Source organism: Leopardus geoffroyi, chromosome A1, assembly GCF_018350155.1.
Source record: "Leopardus geoffroyi isolate Oge1 chromosome A1, O.geoffroyi_Oge1_pat1.0, whole genome shotgun sequence".
Taxonomy (NCBI): domain Eukaryota; kingdom Metazoa; phylum Chordata; class Mammalia; order Carnivora; family Felidae; genus Leopardus; species Leopardus geoffroyi.
This window is the reverse complement of record NC_059326.1, coordinates 206448182-206473626: the sequence shown is the minus strand read 5'-3', so window position 1 is coordinate 206473626 and position 25445 is coordinate 206448182. Positions and strand designations below refer to the sequence as shown.

The window sequence follows — 25445 nt, the reverse complement described above, 5'->3', positions numbered from 1 at the left end:
CCTTTCAAAAGAGTTTCATCAAGGGAAGGCATACATAACCTTTATCTTTGGAGGTTCACAAAGGCTTCAGCCTGAATATAGTTAGGGGAATAGTAAGGGATATTGCACTACACTCAAAGAAGGGTGGCATTGTGTGGGGGAGCATGGGGATCCCAGGTAGGGGGAAAAGCATAAGTAAAATCACAGATGGAAAGAAGCCTTAGGCTTTTGGAGAAGAACAAAGTAGTTACAGGGGATGAAATCGACATGTACAGAAGGACTTACTAGAAGAAACAAAAGAGAAACAGGAGTAAATCCTGAAAGACCTCATTTGCACTTCTCAATTTGGACATTATAATGAGGCACAGAAGATGTGAAGTAGATGCATTTTAGAATTACTTTCTTTACCAAAGAAATTGATGGCTATCTGTACCTTTGTACACCCTGTAGGAGGGTGACCAAGAAGTCAGGTGTAAGGGGCACCCTTTTCCTCTGTACCCTTCTTAACTTTTTGTTTTTGAACCTTATGCATACATTACAGAGTCAAAAACTTTAACTGTTAGAAAAAAATTGTAAAGTCTGAATTCAGTGTGGAGGATGGATTGGAAAAGAGCAAGACCAAAGTGGTGATAAAACAGTAGAATTGGTGATTATCTGGTGAAGAAGTGATGAGATAGGCACTATTGTGAAAAGGGGGAAACTCCAGACACATGTAGACATGAAATGAGCAATGTACAGAGAGATTGGTGTGGACAGAGAGGATAAGGAAGGAATCTTAGTTACCTCCTAGGCTCCTGGAGGGATTATTAGGGGACTGGGATGTTACAATTCTATTTGTAACATTAGGGCATCCAAAGACATTCAGGTAAAGATATCCAGGATGATACTGGTAATGTAGGCCTATTACTCCAAAGAAAGGTCAGTCTAGAGATATAGATGGGGTGTCATCACTAAACAAATGGCAGATGAAGTAGGGAAATGAGTATGACAGAGATCTCCCCAGTTTGTAGAATTAAGAGATGTAAGGACAGAAGACTTACTAAGATAGAATATGGATAATTACAAGACTCCAGAAGCAATATAAGCCTATGGGAGAGACAGAAAGAAGAGCAGTCAATTTATATTAGAAGCTCCCAAGAAGTTACAGTGATTAAAATTAGTTTGTGGATAATTATCCCGTTTATGTAGGGTAGATGATTCCTAACTCCTAGTTAGAAACTTTTTAGGCAAAAATGTCTCTCTCATGAGAAATTTTAAGCTTCAGTTACCCTTGTAGATATAGGCCCAGAACAGTTTTCTAGGGAAAATCTTTGTACTGTTTGCAAGGACTCATTTGGCCCATCTCTATGTACAGGTGGTTGGTTGATCCTTGTTGGATTACTTACTATTAATGAGAAAACATCAGCCCTGCCCACCTCCAAGTTGATTCTCTTGAGTACCAGGCATGTGGATCTATTCATGATCAGCAGCATAAAGTGCATTCATTCACCAAAAAATGTAACTCCAAACTTTGTTGCCCTATTCTTATCAGTTAAGGGAAATAATATCCTTGGGAATGTTAGGGAGAGAGAAAGAGATAATTGGACTGTCCTGTTTTTGGTCACTATTAGACTTGTTTTTACTCAATTTGCTAATACAAGGAGCTGATAAACACTTGGATATCGTGAACGGGCTAATAATTTGGCTCTCCATTCAGACTACTCGTTTGGTTCCCTCAAAACGATATTCTTTAAAAATATATTTGACATTGGGGCACCTAGCTGGCTCAGTCAGAAAAGCATGCCACTCTTGATCTTGGAATTGTGAGCTCCAGCCCCATGATGGATGTAGAGATTACTTAAAAAAATAATAAAATCTTAAAAAAATTTTTTTTTTTGTTGAACATTCACCTAAGTGGAAGGGTACAAAATAGAAGATTGCTGGAACAATGTCCCAGGGAGCAAAGACACTGCCGTTCCCAGACCCTCACTTCTTAGCAGTCAACAGACCGACCAAGCACACATTCTGTAGGGTGGGGGTCTTCTCCCACCCCAAGTAATTTATCAAAGTAGTTCTTTTTCACCATCCCGTTCCAAGAAGCGCTCAGATAGACAAAAGTTTGAGTGATGTCTTGGCACCCCAGAGATGTGCAGTATCCCTTACAGACTGAGTCCTGTGCAGCTGCCCAGCTTAGATCCCTCTAATCTTGTGCTACCATCCTGTCCTCAGTGCAGATGTAGTGTAAGAATGTGAGGGATGCGATAAGAAGCAGACATACAAAGCCTCTTCACTTCTGCTTGTCCAGATTTACAGCCTGACTCTAACAAAGATAGTTACTAAAGGTGTGCACTTTAGCGTTCTAACCTCATACCTGGGCTTGTCATATTTGTCATATGTCATAACACATATTTCCCCTGTGTGCCTTATTCTTCGGTTATTTATTCTTTACTTTCAGGGAAATATTACTCTTTAGGCTCCCCAGATGCTTTTTTAGATTTTTTTTTTTAAGCTATAAAATGTGGTTGATAGAATCTTATTTTTTTTAATTTATTTATTTAAATTCAGGTTAGTTGACATACAGTGTAGTCTTGGCTTCAGGAGTAGAATCCATTGATTCACCACTTACATATAAGACCCAGGGCTCATCCCAACAAGTGCCCTCCTTAATGCCCGTCATCCATTTAGCCCCTCCCCCCCACCCATCTCCCCTCCAGCAGCCCTCAGTTTGTTCTCTGTATTTAAGAGTCTCTTATGGTTTGCCTCCCTCTGCTTTTATCTTATTTTTCCTTCCCTTCCCGTATGTTCATCTGGTATGTTTCTTAAATTCCACATGAGTGAAATCATGTGATACTTGTCTTTCTCTGATTTATTTTGCATAGCATAATACACTCTAGTTCCATCCACATTGTTGCAAATAGCAAGATTTCATTCTTTTTGATTGCCGAGTAATATTCCATTGCATATATATATACCACATCTTCTTTATCCATTCATCCATCGATGGACATTTGAGTTCTTTCCATAGTTTGGCTATTGTTGATAGCACTGCTATAAACATTGGGGTACATGTGCCCCTTTGAATCAGCACTCCTGTATCCTTTGGATAAATTCCAAATAGTACAATTGCTGGGTCATAGGGTAGTTCTATTTTTAATTTTTTGAAGAACCTCCATACTATTTTCCAGAGTGGCTGCACCAGTTTGCATTCCCACAAACAGTGCAAGAGTGTTCCCTTTTCTCTGCATCCTTACCAACATCTGTTGTTTCCTGCGTTGTTAATTTTAACCATTCTGACAGGTGTGAGATGGTATCTCATTGTCGTTTTTGATTTGTATTTCCCTGATGATGAGTGATGTGGAGCATCTTTTCATGTGTCTGTTAGCCATCTGGATGTCTTCTTTGGAAAAGTATTCATGTCTTCTGCCCATTTCTTCACTAGATAATTTTTTTTTTTTTTGGGCGTTGACTTTGACCAGTTCTTTATAGATTTTGGATACTAACCCTTTATCCAATATGTCATTTGCAAATATCCTCTCCCATTCTGTTGGTTGCCTTTTAGTTTTGTTGATTGTTTCCTTTGGTGTGCAGAAGTTTTTACCTTGATGAGGTCCCAGTAGTTCATTTTTGCTTTTATTTTCCTTGCCTCCAGAGACATGAGTAGTTTTTAAACAAAAAATTTTTTAAGTTTATTTAAGTAATCTCTACACCCAATGTGGGGCTCAAACTCACTACCCTGAAATGAAGAGCTCTACACTCCTCTGACTGAGCCAGTCACGCGCCTCTAGTAGATTTTATTTATTTATTATATATTTATTTGCGAGAGAGAGTGCACACGCACAGGGACAGGGAGAGGGGCAGAGGGAGAGAAATCTTAAGTAGGCCCATGGCCAGCGTGGAGCCCAATGTGGGGTTTGATCCTATGGCTCTGGAATCATGACCTGAGCCCAAATCAAGAGTCAGATGCTGAACTGACTGAGCCACCCGGGTGCCCTAGTAGACTTTATTTTTTAGAACAGCTTTAACATTACAGAAAATATGTAAAGATAGTACAGAGTTTTCATAAACTCCACAGCGAGTCTCTACTATTACCAACACCTTACATTTGTAACAATTAATGAACCAATGCTGATATGTTATCATTAACTTAAGTCCACAATTTCCTTAATTTTTACCTAATGCTCTTTTTCTGTTCCAAAATCCAGAATACAACATTACATTTAATTATCATGTCCCCTTAGGCTCCTCTTGGCCGTGACAAGTATTTCTGGTTTTCTCAGGTATTCCTGGTTTTGATGACCTTGACATTATTGAGGTGTATTAGTCAGACATTTTGTAGAATGCCTCTTGTGGAATTTGGTGTTTTCCTTATGGCTAGACTGGTGTTATGGGTTTGGGAGGAAGAACAAAGACAATGGTCCATTTTAATCACACTATATCAAGTGTTCATACTATCCACATGATTTGTTCATCATTATTGATGTTGACTTTAATTGCCTGCCAAAGGTTGTGTTTGTCAGGTTTCTCTACTGTAGAGTTACTCTCTTTTCCCTCCTTTCCATACTGTACTCCTTTCTGTATTCTTTGGAAGGAAATCACTAACCACATCCCACATTTAAGGGTTGGAGAGTTATGCTTCCACTCCTTCACGGTATGCTATCTACATAAATTATTTGGAATTCTCCACAGGAGATTTCCCTCTTGTCCCCCATTCATTCATTCATTCATTCACTCATTTATTCAATAATTTATTTATAGCAGTGTAGACTCATGAATATTTGTTTTATAACTGGGTTGTAATCCAATACGCCTTCATTTTATTGCTCAAATTGTTCCAGCTTTGGTCAGTGGGTGCTTTTTCAGTTGGCTCCTGTGTCCTTTTGACATACCTCCATCAATGTAGCCTTTATTGCTTTTTTTGTTTACTACTTTCTTACTTTCTGGCACTACAAGATGCTGCAGGCTCATCTTGTATATTTCCTGCCCCAGTGCTAGGATCAGCCATTTCTCCAAGGTGTCCTGATTACCTTTTTTGGAAAGTGGTATTAGAACACAAGATTTGGTGTGTGGTGTGTCATTGCTTCTAGAACCTCTCAGCTGACAGAGCAAGGAAATATATCTGTATATACTAACCAATAAATATACCCATATCTCTAAATAATTCTATATGTAGAACTGCCCCTCTCCATAATAAGCTAAACATGATTTCATACAACCAACTCTAATTCGTTACTGCATAGGTTATCCTATCTTCTTCCCTTTGCTTACCTATAAATTCCCGCTCCAACAGTGAGAACCTAGCTTCCATTACTTAACATCCATTTACTTAGTTGCTCAGCTGGAGTAGCATATATATTTATGGAAGTATCAGAATTGTTAACCTTACCCCTGTGGATAACAACTGTATCAACTTGAGTCCAGTGCTTGTGTGCAGTTCCTTTTGTCTTTAGTCGTATAGACTCCCTTCATTTCCAAGTCCTAGTCTGGACTCCACCATTTCCTTAGGTAAGCACCTTTTCCCTCCACCCCCTTCAGTGAGGTCATTTCATACACGCATAATACCAGGAGATTATGTTGTCACAATTTGCATTCCTTCCTGGGATGCTCTGGCCTTTGTTTTAATCTCCTATGCACCATGTTGGGGAGGGAGAAATTCCCTCCTTTGGGTTATGGAGATGGCCAAACACACAACACCCAACACAAGACAGATGTGTCAACAGCAGTCTATTGGTCACATATATGCACAGCCTAGCGGAGGGGGGCACCACATACCATTCGGGCCACACAGAGGTTGCACTCAGGAACAGAATGAACAACCAGTGGCTTCAGAAGGCAGTCCTTATAGTATCACGAGGGTGGGGTGCCTCCTGGTTCCTATGAAGAATGTGATTAGTTGTTTGAATAATTCTACAAGCTTTCAGGGAACTGAACCCACTAGTCAGGGATTAGCACTAACTATGCCTGGCCTCTTGGTAACGAGGGTTGTTTGGCTACAGAAACTTCTCTGTGGGAGCAGAATGGAGAGGGGAACTTAGAGCTGGGCCATTTGAGGCCCTCTCAATATTACCGGATGTCAAGGCAACATATAATATTGAGACTTAATATTTGGCCTTACACCACAACCTTGCAAGTGACTTTTAAAAATTTGCATACATTAAGGTTCACTTCCAGCTATAGAGTTCTGTGGGTTTGGGTTCAATGCCATGTATCCCAATATTAAGGTATCAGAATATTTTCACCATGCTTGAGGTGCGTGGATAGTTCAATCTGTTAAGTGTCTGACTTTGGCTCAGGTCATGATCCTGCAGTTCATGGAGTTGAACCCTGTGTCGGGCTCTGTGCTGACAGTTCAGAGCCTGGAGCCTGCTTCAGATTCTGTGTCTCCCTCTTTCTCTGCCCCTCCCCTACTCATGCTCTGTCTCTCTCTCTATCAAAAATAAACAAAACAAAACAAGAAAAAGGATATTTTCACCACCCTAAAAATCCCTTGTGCTTCCTGTGTTCAACTCTGTCCACTTTTTCCTGTTTCTATCATTTCGCCCTTTTCAGAATGTCATCTAATTGGAATCATATAACATGGAGTCTTTCCAGACTTGGCTTCTTTCACTTAGCAATAACCATATGAGTTTTATTTCTATCTTTTCTGTCACCCTTAAATGCTTTTGAAGTAAGGAAAATATAAAATGGTTAAAAATCTAAGATAGGTCTCCATTCTAAAATATTTTCTTCAGATATTTAAAATATTTTATACTTTTTAAAAGAATCTTACAATGGTACAGCTTTGCTAAAAGTTATGATGAATGTATCAAGAGGAGATTAGATAGGTAGATAGATGCATGCTGTTATTTAGCTTTGGTGGTTTCCTCAGTAACTAGTAAATTATGGAGGAAAGAAAGGAGTTCAAGACGTGATTTTTTTCCTGTTTTAGTAAGGAATATTATTCCTTATGTATGTAATCAGTACATGGTATTACTAATTTAATTCTCATATTCTTTATATATATTATTTTTCTTATATAAAGTAAAGCACAGATTCAAGTACATTACAAAATGTGTGGAGGGGCGCCAGGGTGGCTTAGTAGACTTAGCATCCAACTCTTGATTTCGGCTCCAGTCATGATCTCACAGTCCTGAGATTGAGCCCAACATTGGGCTCTGTGCTGGGTGTGGAGCCTGCTTAAGATTCTCTCTCCCTTGGGACACCTGGGGGGCTTAGTCGGTTGGGCATCCTACATCGGCTCAGGTCATGATCTCACAGTTTGTGAGTTTGAGCCCCCACATTGGGCTTTGTGCTGACAACCCAGAACCCACTTTGAGTTCTGCGTCTCCCTCTCTCTCTGCCCCTCCTCCTGCTTACACTCTGTCTCTCTCAAAAATAAACATTAAAAAAAAAAAAAAAAAGATTCTCCCTCTCCCTCTGCCCCTGCACGCGCTCATGCTTTCTCTCTCTCTCTCAAAAAGGAAAAATGTGTAGAACTTTTAATTTCAGAAATTAAGATGGTTTTATGTGGGAATTTTATTCTGTTTGTGTTAGGCATTTGGTCTAAGTCTAGCATGTTTTATTTTTACTGAAATGGATCTAGATTACTTGACTCTATGAAATTCTTCCTTGGAGAATCTTCTAGATGTCTTACTTGATTACAGACCTTTAGTAGAAGACTGTTTTGTCTGGAACTAATATTTTGTCATGTTTTTTTCTTGGTTAGATTTCTATATATTATCATAAATTCAACCCAAACTCTCTACCAATTGTCTAAAATATTTTCTCAGGACATTAAAATGCATGGAGTGGGGGCACTGTGTGGCTCAGTGGGTTAAGCATCCGACTTTGGCTCAGGTCATGATCTCACAGTTCGTGATTTCGAGCCCCGCATCGGGCTCTGTGCTGACAGCTCAGAGCCTGGAGCCTGCTTCAGATTCTGTGGGTGTTTGTCTCTCTCTCTGTCCCTCTCCCACTCACCCTTTGTCTCTCTGTCTCTCAAAAATAAATATTAAAAAAAATTTTTTTTAAATAATATGCATGAAATGTATGACATGCAGAAAATATTAATTAATGCTTTGTCATGTTTTTTACTTGCTTCGTTTTCTATATACTTCTCAATTCAGCCCCATTCCAATTGCCTAAAATCTCTTAAGACATTAAAACATGTGTGGTATATATTATCAGTTTGATCTTCTTGAACACAACTCTCCTAGACAGAGCTTTCTTACGTTATTTGCCTTCTACACATGTGTCAGAGTTATCACCCAAGAATCCCCCTTCACCATCTTCCTAGAGAGTCCCTTTACCTTTGTCCTGTGTTGGACTTAAATTGTTTCATGTATACAAAACAATGGTTTCCTTTTTTTTTTTTTTTTTTTTTTTTCGCCTGTTTTTGTTTCTGTTTTCCCTGGTTTGTGTGAAATCTATTCCACCAGTATCTTTAAGAAAAAGGCACAGGGAAGTAAATTTTTCTGAGAGCTTATGTATTTGAAAATGTCTTTATTCTACCCTCACACTTGGTAGTTTGATTGGATATAGGGTTTTAACTTCGAGAGTTTCCTTGAGAATTTTGAAGATATTGCTCCATTGTCTTCTGAACTTCCTTCTTTTTATTTTTAAACACGTTTATTCAAGTATGATTGGCATTTAATAAAATTCACCTTTTTGTAGGTGTAGAATTCAATGAGTTTTGAAAAAATATATATACAGTAACCACCACCACTGTTAAAATATAGAATACCTCCACCACCCCCTAAAATTCCTTCGTGCCCTTTTGATTTCTGGCCACATAATTTTGCCCTTCCCAGAATGCCATACAAAGAAAATCATACAATATATAGACTTTTGTATCCAGCTTCTTTCACTTAGCATAACCCTTTTGAGATTTATCCAGGTTGTGTCATGTGTCAGTAGCTTATTGCTACTTATTACTTAATAGTAGCCCATTATGTGCATATTACAAAATGTATTTACCTATTCTCTAGTCGTGCTGTGCTGTTTTCGTTGTTTCAGTTCGGAGAGCAGGAATAGCCTGCTACACACATTAGCATACAATACTCAAGAGTCAGATTGCTGGGGTTGCATGGTAGGTATATGTGTAACTTTATAAGAAGCAGCCAGATTGTTTTCCAAAATGGCTATACCATTTTTCAATTCCACCAGCGATGTACAAGCATTGATTAGCACTTGGTATTAGCATTTTTTATTTATTTGCTTTTCATTTTAGCCACTCTAGTAGATATGTGGTGCTATGTCATTGTGGTTTTAATGTGCATTTCCCTGACGACTAATGATGTTGAGCATCTTTTCGTGTGTTTATTTGTCATGCTTAATTATTCTTTGGTGAACTGTCTGTTTGATTCTTTTGCCCATTTAAAAAAATGGGAAATTAATTTTTTTAATTACTCACTTCTTCTAAATACAAGTCATTTGTCATATATGTTTTGCATATATTTTCTTCAAGCTCGTGTCTGGTCTTTTTATTTATTTTTTAATTACTTCTTTTGGAGAACAGGAATGTTTAGTTTTGATGAAGTCCAATTTACCAGTTTTTTGTTTTGTAGGTTGTGCTCTTTATGCCATATCTAAGGAATTTTTGCCTAACCCAAGTTCACAAAGATCTTCTCCTGTTTTTTTTTTTTTTTTTTCATAGTATTGGGTAGTTTTAGGTTTTACATATGATCCATCTTGATTTCATGGTATAAGGTATAGCTTGAGATTCTTTTTATTTAAAAAATTTTTTTGGCATATGGACGTCCAATTGTTCCATGACCATTTGCTGAAAAGACTATTCTTTCTCCGTTGAATTACCTTGGCACCTCTTTTAAAAATCAATTTACCATATATGTGTGGGCCTGTTTGTGGACTCTGATATGTTCTACTTATTTATATCTGTTCTTATACGAGTACTACACTACTTTGACTACTGTAGCTTTATAGTGAGGCCTTGTGTGTGTGTGTGTGTTTAACAATTGCATTACTATTCCATTGTAAGAATGTACTCTAATTTATTTAACTCAACCTCTACTTAGGGGACTTAGGTTTTTAAAGTATATATTATAAATAATGCAATAATAAATGCCCGTGGGCATAGAACTTTGTGCCCTTGTGATAGTGCTTGGGTAGTATACATGTTTAGAACTGGGAATGTTGGATCAGTGTTTCCTCAGTTTTCCCTAGTAATTGCGTCTGCTTTCAGGTCCAGACCCACTTGGGTTGGCCTTAGAGTGGAATGAATTAGACTGTCTTGGCTGTGTTCCAAGGCCCTGCATCTGATCTTAAACCATGTCTTTCAGCCTACTAGCTCTTTGTTAAAACAAGGATTTCCTGCTTTCTTCTTTGGTCAGTTCATGGAAGCTATGGAAAGGTGCTTTCTCAAGAACAGAAAGATAAGAATGCTCTTTCAGAGTTAAAGAAAGTGTTTATTGAGACTTCCAAAGCATTCTACCCTTTTGATAGTTATATTTTTGATAAGTTGGCAAACCAATTTTCAAACAATTTTTAATTATCTGGGAGTGGGTTAATCAGTTTGCTGATTAACCATGAAGGCAGGTGAAGTTCATGGTGTGGTGGAGAAATTGAGTAAATGGTGAATGTATGACCTTGAGATTGAACCTGAACTCATGTAGTAGATATCTCGGGATCATGCCTTGTCTGCTCCTTCTGCCTTTCAACTGAATCTTCGCCAAGTAGCTGATCCTTAATCAGAAATAATTCCCAAATGGTTAACCTACCCCTACCTAGATAATAAGAGTTGATGGTCATTTTGTTTTAAACATGACTTAGGCTTATCCATGACCATTTTCCTGCCTTCCCCTCTTGGTTCACTGATACATCCCCAATGCCTAGATCAGTGCCTGGCACAAAGACAGTTTTCAGTTTACTTTTGTAGACAGAAGGTTAAAAACAAATTTGTTGGATATATGGTCATCTTGGTTACTTGGTTAATATGAGCTTCACCTGAGAGATAAGCCATGCTCATTGTTCTGATCAAATCAAATTTCTGAGCCTACAGTGCTATAGAGTCTAATATAGCATAGATCGACTGTAGTAGATTCACCTAGATACATCTTGTCTTTATAGGGTTCTTTCTGACTTTCTGCTATTATCAAAGTGATAGCCCTTATCCAGGAATGATACCTATATAGTAATAATAATGACCACTAACATTTATCAGACTTTTACCAGGCACTGGGCTGATAACTTATATGTACTATCTCATTTTGTTCTCATAGGAACACTTTGCAACAACAACATTATTAGATAGGCACAACATTTTATTTATTTATTTATTTATTTACTTACTTACTTATTTATTTTTACCAATTTACAGGTAAAAGGCTGGGCTTAATTGACCTAAAAGGTAGTAACTTTTGTATGTTTTGATTTTACCTATAGATTTACATGGTGAATGCAGCACCATTTTTTTTTTAAGTTTATTTATTTTGAGAGAGAGAGAGAGAGTGGGGGAGGGGCAGAGAGAAAGGGAGAGAGAATCCCAAGCAGGCTCTCGCTGTCAGCATGGAGCCCAATGTGGGGTTCAAACTCACAAACCGTGAGATCATGACCTGAGCCAAAATGAAGAGTCGGATGCTTAACTGCTAAGCCACCAGGTGCCCCAAACACTATTTCTGATTCAGACAGCTTCAATGATCACTCAACATCAAAATGCTAAACTTGATGTCAAGGTTCATCTACTCGATAGGGTAACCCCTAGCCACACATAGCAATTGAACGTTTGAAATGTGACATCTGAACTGAGATGTGTTGGAACTATAGAATGCAGACTGTATTTTGAAGACTTGGTATGAAAAAAGAATGAAAAATATCTCCAGTTTTATACTAATTACATGGTAAATGATGTTAGACATAATGTTAAAAAATATTAAAATCTCTCTCCCTCTCTCTGCCCCTTCCTTGCTTGCTCGCTCTCTCAAAATAAATGTAAAGAAAAATACATAATAAAATTAGTTTCACTTTTTATACGTTAAAAAAAAGTTTATTTATGTATTCTGAGAGAGAGAGAGAGAGAGAGAGAGAGAGAGAGCGTGGGTGGGGGAGAGACAGAGAAAGAATTCTAAGCAGGCTCCATGCTGAGCATGGACACAGGGCTTGAATCCACGAACTGTGAGATCATGACCTGAGCCTAAATCAAGGGTCAGGTGCTTAACCAATTGAGCCACCCAGGCACCTCTTTTTACATTTTTTTAAAGTAATCTCACACCCAACATGAGGCTCAAACTCATGATTATGAGATCAGGAGTCACATGCTCTATCGACTGAGCCAGGCAGGCACCCTGTTTTCTTACATTTTTAAATGTGGCTGCTAGAAAATTTAAAACTACATACGTGGTTTGCATTTGTGGCTCACATTATATTTCTAAATTAGACAATGACTGTCTAGCATATTTTACAGATATTTATATTGGCCAAGTCAGCACAAATTTTACTTAGATTAAATCTGACAAAGAACTCTAAGCTGTATTAAAATGATTCTTGGGGTGGGGAGGCACCTGGGTGGCTCAGTCGGTTAAGTGCCCAACTCTTGAATTTGCCTCAGGTCATGATCCCAGGGTCATGGGATCAAACCTGGCATCGGGGTCCACTGTGGAGCCTGTATCTTAAGATTCTCTCTCTCTCTCTCTCTCTCTCTCTCTCTCTCTCTCTCTCTCTCCCTCTGCCCCTACCCCCACTCCACCACTTGTGCACATTAAAATAAAAAAAATAAATAAAATTATTCTTGGGGTGCCTGGCTGGCTCAGTTGGCAGAGTATGTGACTCTTGATCTCGGGGTTGTGAAGTTTGAGCCCCATATTGGGTGTGGAGATTACTTAAAATCTTTAAAAATAAAATGATTCTTGGTAAACTTGGGAAAGAGGCCTACGATTTTTCCAGAGCCTGGCTCCTGCAGTGGCCACAGGTGCCTAAATGACCAGAAGCTTCCCTCAGAGCCCCTTCAGGCAGTTTCACAGCAGAAGGCTATTGGGCAGCACGCCTCCCTGTAAATGGCTTCTCCATCAACATCCCACTGGGCTTCCCAGCTAAGTCCCAGCAGCAAGACACTCCAATACCCAATGAGCTAGCTATGCTTTCTCTGACATCTGAATCTCAATTCCAGGGGTGAGGCCTCTTCCTTTGGTGCCTTATCTCTGCTTCTAGGGGTAGTGCCTGCTCCTTTATTTCTGCTCTTCCTATATTCTGTAGAGTTCTCTTTCATTTTTGTATTCAACTCTTCGTTACCTCCATCCCTTATATTATAGGACTCCTGTTCAGATTATTGTGTGGTTTCTGTCTCATTGAACCCTGATATACCAACTATTTTTGCTGGATGTTTGTATTTTACACTCTACATGTTATCTCTGGCATTTATGTGGTAAACTACCATGTTTTGATACAGTAAGTGGCTTCCTTATTTTGCAAATACTAAATGCCTGTCTGTGCTTGCATCTACACAGATTTTAGCATAGTCTAAACTCAAGACATTGAAAAAACCCAGAAGGGAGAATGTGCGTGATGCTGTCTTTAAACCTACCTATAATTGGTCTATTTAGACTTTAAAAGTGATCTTTAATGAATATGAAATTTATTCAAAAATTTTAAACTATTCAAAATTTAACTGTTGAGGATTTTACTCTATAATATAGTCTGTCACAGGACTTTTTAAGAGGGAGTAGATCAGAAAAGAGCAGATTTGCTCTGATCAAGATTACTGGAAAATGGTTTCTTCTTACCTTTTAAACAAGTTAACCCAATGCTAAAATCATGTATGTGCATGGTATCTTGGATCTATACTTTATCACATATGATTAGCACAGTGGTTCCACATGCAGGCCATGGATGAGTAAGGGTTCTACTAATGAAGACAAATTTGCTAAAAGCTCACATTGTGCAATGTCTTCATTAAAGGAATGCATTCCAACAACACTCACTGCTGTCAAATTTTTATTAACAAAGAAAATATGTGCCTTTAAAAGTAATCTATGCCCTTTTCTCCTCTCCATAATAAAGGAGTCCTTTCACACCGTCTCAAGTTTCCTGAAACTGTAAAAGCACCGCGCAATGCTGTGCTACCTCACAGGGGATGTTCCCAGAGGTGTCTCTCCCAGGAGCCGTCCCTAATTGGACAGTACTTCTCTCTGAGGCTTTCCGCTTCCTGTGTCCTCGCCTGGGGAACTCTTCTCTGAGGGCTGCTCCTCTGGGACACAGGAGGCATCAACAGTTTCTGCCCTGACTATGCCTTGTCCATTCTGAGGTGGCTGGATCATATGCCACCCCTCCATTCCTCCCATTTGCCCAAGATAATGATGTTCCTGAAATAATACCATTTGCCGCCTGGCACAGTATCATTTGCTTCCTCTTGAGCCACCTCTACTACCTCTATCCTAACTTGGGGAAGCTGGACTTTTCTCTGATACCATTTTACCAGTTGTTTTTTTTTTCAAGACCTTTCCTCTCCAGGACTTACATTCTCTATAGAACACGTGGGAGTTCAAATCATTTTAAACATTTTTAAGGGCAAACCAAATACTTTTTTACATTGCCAGATGTTTTTAGTGCAGAGCTATATAAATGTAACACTTTACCAGAATAGGACTTTTCTTGCTTTAGGAAACTACCAAAATTAGACACACATTCTCACCCCCCCCCCCCCCCCAAGAAAATATATCCAAAAACCTGGTCACAGCATTTAGAATCCTTGGGTCAATGATATAAAAGGGGTACAAGGGAGAGATTGGCAAAGAAAAACCTTTGAAGAGTTTTAAGTATTTAATCCAACCTTGGAAACAAGGGTTGCTACCTTCTAGTCCTAAATATGGTGAAGGGAACTTCAAAGGGACCACTCAGAGCTTTGAAATGTGTTTCCTGAAACTGTTTTGGTGGCGTGCCAGGAGAGGCCTGCTGCCGTTATCTCCCTGCACTTCAGAATTTGGTCAGGTCAGGGATGTGGGAATGTTTCCTGTGGACCAAATGTGGGCCACTCAGGAAAGAAACAGCATGGAATAGTTTTGGATCCTGCCAATACAGCCCTGAGAGGTAGAGAAAATCCTAGGAGAAAGAAGCTGGATACTATGGGCTAGGAAGAAGTCACAAAAGACTATTCTGAATGGAGATGAGAACTACAGGAGAGGGAAATCAGTAGGAAATCTCCAAGGTAATCCAAGAGCCCAAGAGAGTAAAAGCTTAATCCTCTGCTGGATCCAGGGAGGAATAAAATTGCTGTTTACAAGTCCCAGAGTTATACAGAAAGCTGAAACCAGAGCAACCATTCCCCTTTTTCCACTGCTGGCATCCAGCCCAAAGGAAGTCAGGCTGGAAGAACTGAGTTAAGGTTAAGTCATCTTTGAGTTTTGATATTACAAAGGATTGGACATTTTACTTATTGAAGTAAAACTGTTTTTACAACTAATCATGGCTGGAAAATATTTTTTATTATCTGTGAGTGCTCTAAAAATACATGGGTCAGACCAAGTCTTCATCCTGGGGCACTGGAGCATATTCCCACTGTATAAAGAAAGGACACAAAAAGTTAGGTTTTTATCTCAATCCACTTACCATGCTTATTCTACAAACCACTTGCATACACAGGAACCATTTTTTCCGTGGAATTTTCCTTGACAAACATCCCTCTCTTAGTGTACAAGGACACTTTTGCTTCAGATTCCATTCTTGATTCCTAAGTTTACTGATAGTCTCTACCCTGTGCTTTTCTTATGATTCATACTACTTTTGTTTTGAGGAAAAAAAAACTAAATATAATCCATATGTGCTGTGAAAAAGAAAGCTTTCTCTGAAATAAAACAATTCTATAATGCATTACTTTTTAACATTTTTAAAAAGAAGTTTAATTAAGTCATATCTACACCCACGATGGGGCTTGAACTCACAACCCAAAAATAGTTATGTGCCCTACCAACTGAGCCAGCCAGGCACCCTGTTACTTTGCTTTTCTTACATGAATATACAGTATTACAAAATTTCAGCTAATTATAGCCTAAGCTAAATTTTGCAACCAATCCAGAACTCAAAAAAGGCAGAGTATAATCTCTGCCTGAATGACTGTTCTGGTCTTTGCGGGGGTGGCTCCTTTTCATTTAGCTTAGCCACCTTTTTAAAAAAAAAAAAAAAAAAAGAAAAAAAGAGAGAGAGAGAGAGAGAAGAGAGCACTAGTCAGGAAGGGGCAGAGAGAGAGGGAGACACAGAATCTGAAGCAGGCTCCAGGCTCTGAGCTGTCAGCACAAAGCCCAAAGCAGGGCTCAAACCCACGAGCCGTGAGATCACGACCTGAGCTGGTCCAATACTTAACCGACAGAGCCACCCAGGCACCCCTCTTAACCACCTTTCTAAGAAGGGTTCTCTACCCCACCCCCATTCTCTTTCACATCTTTGTCTTCACAGCACTTATCACTACCTGAAATTGCCTACTTGCTAATGGTCAACCTCCAACACACACACACACACACACACACAAGCCTAGTCCACACGATTGAAATCTGTCAGAGCAGGGTCCTTTTGTCATTTTCTACATATCTCCTGGACCTGGAACTACTTCTGGCACACAGAGGTCACTAAACAGGTATTTGATATATGAGAAGGGGCACTATATCATCAACAGAAATGAAGAAAACCACAGAATTTCCAGTATCTTTCCAAAAGCATCTTTTTAAAACTAAACTCTCCATTCCTCATTGCCGATCTTTGCTGAATCCTTAGAAAACTGGCTTTATTCTCAATACTCTACTGAAATAAAGTTTATGGAAAGTAAACACTAACCCAAATTTTGCCAAATCTGGAAATCTTTATTTTTAAAATCTTCATTCTCAAAAACAAACACCCCCCCCCCCCACCACTTCATTCTACTTGACCTCAGCCAGGTGATTGAATGCCCTGTCAAATAATCCCCTTTCTTTCTGACTCAACCCTGTCCTAGTTCATGGGTTCATTATTCTGCAAACACTGGAGTTGACTGTCAACTTCAACCACGTTTTTGTTCCCACTGCACCTCTAACGTGGAAGGTGCATAGTAAGAACATTACTACACAGATTGTATGGTGAACAAATGAATGAACTACTCTCTCTAGTATATGGACATTTCCCCGCATCTTTCTTTGAGCCTCTCTAAACCGTCTTTTTTTTTTTTTTTGAGTTTGTATCTTTTCAGTTTCAACCATTACTGTCTGAAGGATGGCTACTGAAGTTCCTCAGTCAAGAAATTGCATCCATCATTTCTAAATGGCCACTAGGTCTCACCATCACCTCCCATCTCTGTGGAAATTATCTTCACCATTCTAATCTTTAAAATAGGCCCCCCTCCCCCTTTTTTTTAGTTTATTTTGAGACAGTGAGTGGGGAGAGGCAGAGAGGGAGAAGTCCCAAGCAGGCTCTGCACAGCGCCCATGAGGGGCTCAAATCCACAAACAGCAAGATCATGACCTGAGCTGAAATTACGAGTGGGAATCCCCACTGACTGAGCTGCCTAGGTGGCCTAAAATATGTTCCCTTTCACAACTCTAAGTTCACTACTTCCACTGTAGAGATCCAGTCTAGCCACCTTTTTAAAAAAATTTTTTATTTATTATTGAGAGACAGAGACAGAGTATGAGCATGGGAGGGGCAGAGAGGGAGACACAGAATCTGAAGCAGGCTCCAGGTTCTGAGCTGTCAGCACAGTGCCCGATGCGGGGCTTGAACTCACAAAACTGTGAGATTGTGACCTGAGCTGAAGTCGGATGCCTACCCAACTGAGCCACCCAGGCGCCCCTCCAGCCTAGCCTTCTAACTAGAACTGCCACCAGGTTTATTCAATTCCTTCTGAACACTTATTCATGGTGTCCCACAGGCATTGCAACAAAACCCGAGTTTAGTGTTTCCCCCTCTTGCCTCCATTCTACTCTACTTCCTCAGTGAAATGAACAAATCACCTCTTTGCCATGGCCAGAAAACTGTCATCAAAGATTCCTATCTCCCTGGTAATATTTTTGCATATATGATCTCATGGAATGTTCACACAGCCTGTTACAGAAGGAAATGGGAGGGGGGCTGGAAGCTCCCTTTGATTTAGATATTCTCGTTAGAGACCTCCCTAATACAGCCAGTCCTGCCACTACCTTAGCCCACTCCTCATTTTCACCCCATTTCAGAACCTGCTTCCTGATTTTCCAGCTTCAAGACTCATGACATCCACATCACCACCTTCCACATTTATCTTGATAATGAAAACTAACCTTAGTGCCACTGGGGGGTCCAAAACCTTCAATGACTTCTCATTACATTAGCACTTTAATTACTACTTGAAACTTTTCTTCATCTGCTCACAGCTTACTTACACCTCTAGATTCTTCCCTCTCTTGACAAACCACACTATCTGTGATTAAAGGACCAAGTAAATAATACATGACACAAGGCACTCAGTATTTCTGGTTCTCATTTCAGCCACACGTTGGTGATACTCATCTGGTCCTGAGTAGCCTCTGCCCAAGAAACACAAATTCCTCAGCAGTTCAGTAAGGTGATTAGGTGGCTCAGGTGTCCCTTTTCCTGTCTCAATAGAATTAAGTGGGGCATCTTTTGCCAGACTGGGACCTACTGCCCAAACCCCAACCAATCCTCAGGATATCATCCAATTCATCAGACATGAACTTCTGCAAACGTGACTCAACTGAATATACCTGTTTGCACTCTTCAGAATGTGCCAACCCAGCCCCATCTCTTTCCCATTGCTTCTCCCTGGGCTTTAAAATCACTTTTAATTCATCAGGGCGGTTTCATTTGGTCCATGTACCTTCCATGGTCTGTGGGAAGAATTACCACGGAGCCAGAGTAGTTTTCAAAACTTACTCTGTGCTAAGGGTCACACGCATTGGCAAATGAAGTAAGCTCACCTTCTCCAACACACAGGCCTTTGTTAATGCATCCCTGCCCACCAGTCCCCACAGCCCCTTCCCCTTTGCACCAATGCTTTTCCTGACTTAGTATTCAGTTAATTCCACAGGTCTTCAGGTCAGTGCTCATTTGCCTCAAAGCCTAGTTATTCTATACTGGCCATTACCTATCTTAATGGGTCCCTCCATCATTCAGGAACCAACTAGTGGTAACACTGGAAGATTTCAGAAAGACTTTGCAATCAAGTCAGATTATTTCAGTTCAGTTCTCTCAAGCCAAAGTATAGCTAAGCCTTGAACGATGGAGGGTTAGCATGCAAACGTACCATGCAGTCAAAAATCCACGTGTAAATTCAATTCCCCCCACACTTAACAATGGACTGGAAGCTTTACTAGTTAACAGTCAACATACATTTTATATATGTATCATACACCATATTCTTACAATCAAGCTAGATATGTGAAGAAATCATCAGGAAGATGTCTAGTGCTATACTGCATTTATTGAGACAGGTCAAACCTGGTTGTTCAAGGACCACCTGTATGTTTTAGATCAAAAGCAATTTCATAAACTTGAACCTAATTATTTTCAGTTGTCTACTGTAAAAGCACCTTTGCTTAACTATCTGACTGTGCTCACCAACACATGAAAGTTACCATTAGCCTTCTGGTTTGCCAGTGAGCCGAGGCACTGAAGTTAGGAAAATCACACTAACAAATGGCAGCCAAGCTCCAGGAACCATACTCTTAATAGATCCCTAAAGTACAGAGCTCTGTCATTTCAGATCTTGTTATCAGGAAGCCCAATATCGGTTTCTATCAGCAGGGGCTCCTGTACAACTGACTGTAAGCTGTGATCTGAAGTATGAGTTAGGAGCTAAAGAGAAAATCAGGAGGGCAAGACTTAGCTAGTATCCTGGCAAAGCATTATAGGGAGCAGTAAAGTAAGGTTAGCGAGGCACTGAAGATCATGAACATCCTCCACAGGTCAAGTTGCAATCAATGAAAGCTGTAAGTTAGACAGTACTTGACCACTCTATTTTATGGTGACTCTTCGAACACTCGTGCTCCACTTAATCTTCTCTGCTGTCACTCCAAATAAGTTGGCCTTGTCACATTTCAAATAACGGACAATAAACCACCAGAGCTGGGAAAGCATGGTAAAAAATTTCAGAGCACTTTAGCACAGAAAGATCAATGATCATTTGAGGGTTACAAAAATTCTACTGGGAACCTTATTATCATTGCCTTTTGTCCACAAATCCACGTTTACATATTTCTATTTCCTTTACTTTCTATTCAATCCAGTGCATTTGCATATGGCCCTACAGACTTTCTCTTAACCCACCCAAGTGTTTTGGACTCCCACCTAGCAAGTAGCTTCAGATATTCACTTAGCTGGCCACCTTAAATAACACATAAGCCTGTATACTAGACACCAACCAAGCGTTTTGGAGACTCGATGAGCTAACATCACCTTTCCAAAACTCATTCAACACCCGTTCTTCATGTTCTCACTGGTACTCCAAATCCTATCACATAGGATTAACGACCACTCTCCAATCATTAGACTATAGCAGATAAAGGCTACTAAAAGCAGTTATGCTTTCTCATTTACTCTAACATTTTAAATATCCATGTATGTCACACGAGCTCTGCTGTGCTAACTCATACTTTCTTTCCATTATCTTCCAGTGTTGTCTGCTTGAAGACAACCCAGGTCAAAACTAGTGCCCCAGAACAGTAACTTAACAAGTAACTCTAATATTAAGTTGTCCTATCCCCAATCCTACAGTAATTCACTGATACTACAAGGCAATTAAAAATACCTTAGCACACCACATATTTTTTAAAACCAGAACATTTATTGTGTGACTAATCGTTGAAATCCTTAAGATGAACTGGATGCTGCAACAGCTGCCCTCTTGGGTTTAGGTGTTGTTCCTTCACGGAATCCATGCCTGCGTAATGTTAAAAACAAAACCATTACTTCAGCAACTCCAATATTTACATTTCAACTTTTACTAATACAGATTTAAATGAGCTTATCTCAGTTGAATGCTGAAATCAGTATCAAATTCATATGTTCAGACATTTATTTTTACAACATCATGGATAAGCTGCAACATTTTATTTACTACTTCTGAATCAAATCACCCATTTTAAGCATATACTTAACTGCAATTGGAAAAAAGGTCAACAATTTATTTGGTTGTACTGATCACTGGGCCAGTACTTCTCTCCAGATTAAGAGCCCTAAGGTTATTTGTGAAAATGTGTCCCTAGGCTATTAGGCAGTATCCTTTAACCAAGGCAAAAAAAAAAAAAAAAGCAGGCTTAATGGCAGATATTTTCTCAACTGCTTAACTATGCTTTACATTTTTAAGTTTTAATATGCATACACACTAAGGCAATTAAAAATACCTTAGCACACCACATATTTTTTAAAACCAGAACATTGTGTGACTAATCGTTGAAATCCTTAAGATGAACTGGATGCTGCAACAGCTGTAGTTATCCCCCTTTTAAAAACTTCTGATCAGTTCATGCTCTTAAACTGACATTAAACTAGCAGACCACTCAATACTAAGCCCACACTACTGTATAATGCTTTTAAGGGCAAAGAAAGGTCATCTCAGCACATGAACACAAACACATGTAAGCGTGTGGTGTTTACAAAGCCTCAAAATTCCTTGTTATCTTTTAAAATTAGAAAATCTGGAATTGAGGGGGCAAAGGCCAGGGATTCCCCAACAAAGAATGATCTTAGTTGAGACCTAAGACACCTTAAAAGATGCCGTTAAAATGCAGTTTCTCTGAAAGTCCACGTTGGAGCTGAAATTCTGCATTCTAACTCTAAAGCCTGGCTTTGACAAGACAGAAAGGTAGCTTTCATTCTATACTAATGCAATAACTATGACAGTTTTCTATAGCAGATTTGCTCAAAGCCACAGAAGTGAAGGCCTGACCCCAGGCCTCATTCACCACTACTGTCCTGACAAATTTTGGTGAGAAAGATGTAGATTATCCCTGGTATTATTACATTTGAGGGAGTCTAGCTCAAATCACTCTACACGTTTATAGCTTATACTATTGCTCACTGAAAGATTAACAAAATGCAGATTAACTGATCTGAAGTTTACAGTGGCAGCAAAAAAACAAACAAAAAAAAAACCTTCCAATGAGTCATTCCCACCAACCAGGGTAGTATCCCTAGTTTACAGTTGATAAAGAGGTTCTTGTTTAAGCTCACAGAACCAATTACGATAGAAACACAAAAACTGTACCTGAATCTGCGGTATACAATTTTTAGGTGCCTCATTCGACCGGTCCCAGTGGTATTTCTTCTTTTAGCCTTGGCACTCCAGTTATCTAAAACAAATTCAGGTCAGGTTCTAACTGGTTTTTCCTACACACGTTGTACACACTGTCGGTCAGTATACCTTAAAAAGTGCCTTGTTTTTTAAATCCACTTCATCCACATACAGATGCACTTTTACGTTTAAGTACCAAGTACTGCCCAAAGCCATGCCCACTTATGTACAATGCAAACAGACTATTAACATCCCTTCCAACAGCTAACACAGTTGTGTTGAAACATCAATCAACTTACACTTTCTCTTTCGCTTGGCAGGATAGCCACATTTGCCACAGGTCGACTTCTGAAGGTGGTAGGCCTTCGAGCCACAGCGGCGGCACAACGTGTGCGTCTTATTGCGACGCTTTCCAAACGATGACGTCCCCTTCGTCTGCAAAGGGGATGAACGATTGGGAGATCTAATAATTTCTATATGAATTCCGATGTTTTCAGGATAAGAAAATTAACTCTTTAAGATTTTTTAAAGACAATCTACAGCTGAAACTGCAGCGGAAGCTTCTAACTTTTTAAATGCTAAATTAACTACCAGCATTTCACGTTACCTAAAGACTTCTACAAGGGTTGTTGTATTTTGAAATCAGCTACGTTTTTTTTTAAGAGAAAAAAAATACAAGTCGCAAGACGAAATAAGGTGGTGGTTTTCCTACGTATTCCGACCCCCAAAATCTAAGAGCTCCTGCCAGGTCTCCCCTTCAATGAATTCCTTTACTTACAGAGCCAAACACTCCCAAAACATGCTTCTTTTTCCAGTTCTCATCCGAGGACAGGGCTGTGGGAGTTCCCCCAAAATGAAAGGGAGCAAGGGACCGAGAGTGGCGCCTGCTCCAAGGATGCAGACTGGGTACCCCAGTTACAGTTAGGAGCCATTCTACTGGCCCCGTTGCTGCCCACCCGCTCCCCTTATCAGGAGCCTTGCCGGCCCCCTAAGGATGGCAAGGAGGACAACGCAGAGGATGAGGATGGAAGGCGATTCCATGAACCCTTGAAAGAAACTCACCATCTTGTTTCCGCAACCGAGACCAAAGAGGCCGGAAAAGAAGGCACTTCCGCTATATGGTGGCTCAGAAGCTTCCGCCCAGGCAAGTACTTCCGGCGGGACCGGTGCACCGTTCTCAAACGCCCGTAGCGCAGTGTGGGTGGGTCTAGAGGAGGATCCAGAGCCAGGCGGGGCCAATAAGAGTTTCAGGGCCGGGCGGCGGGAGGGCTCACAGCTTCCTGGTGTCCGAATGGGCGTGGCTTCGCTGGACCCGCCTTGGTCGAGAGCAACGTTCACGCCAGACCTACGTTCTTTGTGCGCCTGCTCCTGCTCTTCCACCTTCTCGGGTTCTCAGAGTTGTGGCCACACCGCAGATTTCAGTGGGGAACCTAGGGGTACCCGTGCTGACCCTGCGCTACCGGCGTGAAGTGTTGGGTTTGGGATGGGACTGGAATCCCCAGCTGGGAGAAGCTAGCGCTTCTGGCTAGACGCTCTTGGCTGAGCCGGTTCTTCCCTAGCCGGTTCATCAGCGGTATGGAGAACACGGACCGGCCTCTGAAGAGCTGGGTTCCGAATCTAAAAACAAAGGCGAATCATGTTTTTTTCTAGCTGTAGTAATTTAGTGGCAAGTATTTTGATCTAAAATTATATTGTGTCAAGGGAACCTGTAGATGTAGTTTCCTGCACCCTGATGTGAGGAAATCTGATTTGGCCCCTTTAGGTAGGGCCTGGCAGTCTGTACTTAAGCACTTTTATTATTTAAAAAACATTTTTTAAGAGAGCACGTGAGGATGGGGGAGAGGGGCAGAGGCAGGGAGAGAGAGAATCCCCAGCAGGCTCAGCTCAGGGCCCAACCTGGAGCGTGGTCCCACTACTCTGGGATCATGACCTTAACCGAAATCAGTATTTTGTTGCTCAACAGACAGAGTCATTCAGGCGCCACTAATTTGTTTCGTTTTAAGCCTCTTAAGTTTGTAGGAACTTCTTAGAACCGTAGTAAGAAACAGCACCTAATGCAGAAAGTTCCTGGAATTGCAGTTTAGTCTGGACACTTAAATGTTGGCCTCCTCTTTATCCCTTGGCTGCTGACCCCCTCATCCCCGATCTGCCACTATCTCGAGGACAGAGACTGTCCTGTGGACATTTTTATTCCCAGCCCCTAGAAAAGAGTCTAGTACTTCTACAGCGACTGTTAACCTGTTCAAATTAAATGTCTGATTTCTAGAGTTCATTTTGTTCTGCTAACAGTTATTCCATTACCTTTGCTAATATCTCACAAGTGACAGCCACTGAGGTGGTTCTAATGCCGTGGGGACCTACGTAAGCAAACAAATCTAAGCCTGTAAATGCCTTCACGTTGGGAAAGCGAAACATTAAGGTGAGGGTGCCTGGCAGTCAGAGCACGCGACTCTTGGTCTCAGGGTCTTGAGTGGGGCATAGAGAGGACTTAAAAAAACAATGAACCAAACAAAAAACAAACACAAAACCAGTAAGGACAACCAATTAAAACTAACTAGGCTTAAAGTTACACCCAATCAAGTCCTTGCCTTTCTTTGCTTCTGCACTTTCTGTTTTCCCAGGCTCTTGAAGTCTGAGACTCCTAACCATTTCTGGTTTGACACTGCCCTATTAGAATTCACTTTTGCTCAAACAAACTCTTCAAAATTTAAATATGCCTCAGTTTATCTTTTAACAGCCCCTTGTGATTACATTGGCCCCACCAGATAACTTCCTTAGCTCAAGATCAGCTGATTAGCAACCTTAATTACATCTGCAACCTTAATTGTCCTTTGCCATGTAACCTAACATATTTATATATTGTGTTAATAAGGACATAGACACGGGGGTGGGGGAGGGGGGTGGCATTCTGCCTAGCACAGGTGTCCGAATAAGTGAGATTAGAAAAGGTAGGGCAGGTGGCAACCACTGAGGAACCAAAGCAGTATGACTGGCACTGTGTGAGATCCTTTTTTTACTCTCCCAGTTGTAGACAGGGAAAGTGAAATATTTTTCCTCTTTGATGTAAAGTAGTTGTTTTTGGTGTGCTTGATTCCACGCTATTTCGGTCCTAGTCAGGTTAACCCTTAGCTCTGCAAAGCCAATTCAGAACCTCCAGGTTCCTGTCCAAATGCCATGTTTAGGTCAGGAGTAAATGAACTTCTGAAACATGATATATGCTGCTACCTAGGTATTTGCTCTATGACATGTTGCCTTTCAGCAGAGAATGATGGAGACTACGTAAACACTGCATCCATGATTCTGATACAATCCAAGG

General features: G+C 40.3%; 2 protein-coding genes and 1 non-coding gene across 3 annotated transcripts in view; all 3 read right to left on the bottom strand.

Annotated features, from left to right (window-relative positions):
- PRKAA1 (protein kinase AMP-activated catalytic subunit alpha 1) overlaps positions 1–5466 on the bottom strand; it is a 46188-nt gene extending 40722 nt beyond the window's left edge. The window contains exon 1 of the mRNA XM_045439489.1: positions 5342–5466. The gene's annotated coding sequence lies outside the window, so the exon portion shown is untranslated. The remainder of the gene's footprint in view (positions 1–5341) is intronic.
- Positions 5467–20658: 15192 nt separating this feature from the next.
- Positions 20659–23405, bottom strand: RPL37 (ribosomal protein L37). Its single transcript, XM_045439443.1, has 4 exons — positions 23192–23405; positions 22429–22564; positions 22103–22187; positions 20659–20776 (listed from the first exon to the last, which is right to left on the bottom strand). Exons 1-4 carry the CDS (start codon positions 23192–23194, stop codon positions 20707–20709), a joined length of 294 nt encoding a protein of 97 aa, XP_045295399.1. The 5' UTR covers positions 23195–23405; the 3' UTR covers positions 20659–20706.
- LOC123582143 lies at positions 20858–20937 on the bottom strand. Its single transcript, XR_006704234.1, has one exon. It is a non-coding gene; the product is annotated as a small nucleolar RNA SNORD72 (small nucleolar RNA).
- Positions 23406–25445: the final 2040 nt, after the last annotated feature.

Bases quoted from the DNA above. Each gene is read 5' to 3' on its own strand.
- RPL37 (XM_045439443.1), bottom strand. The intron at 22,188-22,428 runs GTAAGTTGATTG...AATTTGTTTTAG, and splicing joins TGCCAAGCGAAAGAGAAAGT to ATAACTGGAGTGCCAAGGCT. The intron at 20,777-22,102 runs GTACAGTTTTTG...AACATTACGCAG, and splicing joins ATTGTATACCGCAGATTCAG to GCATGGATTCCGTGAAGGAA.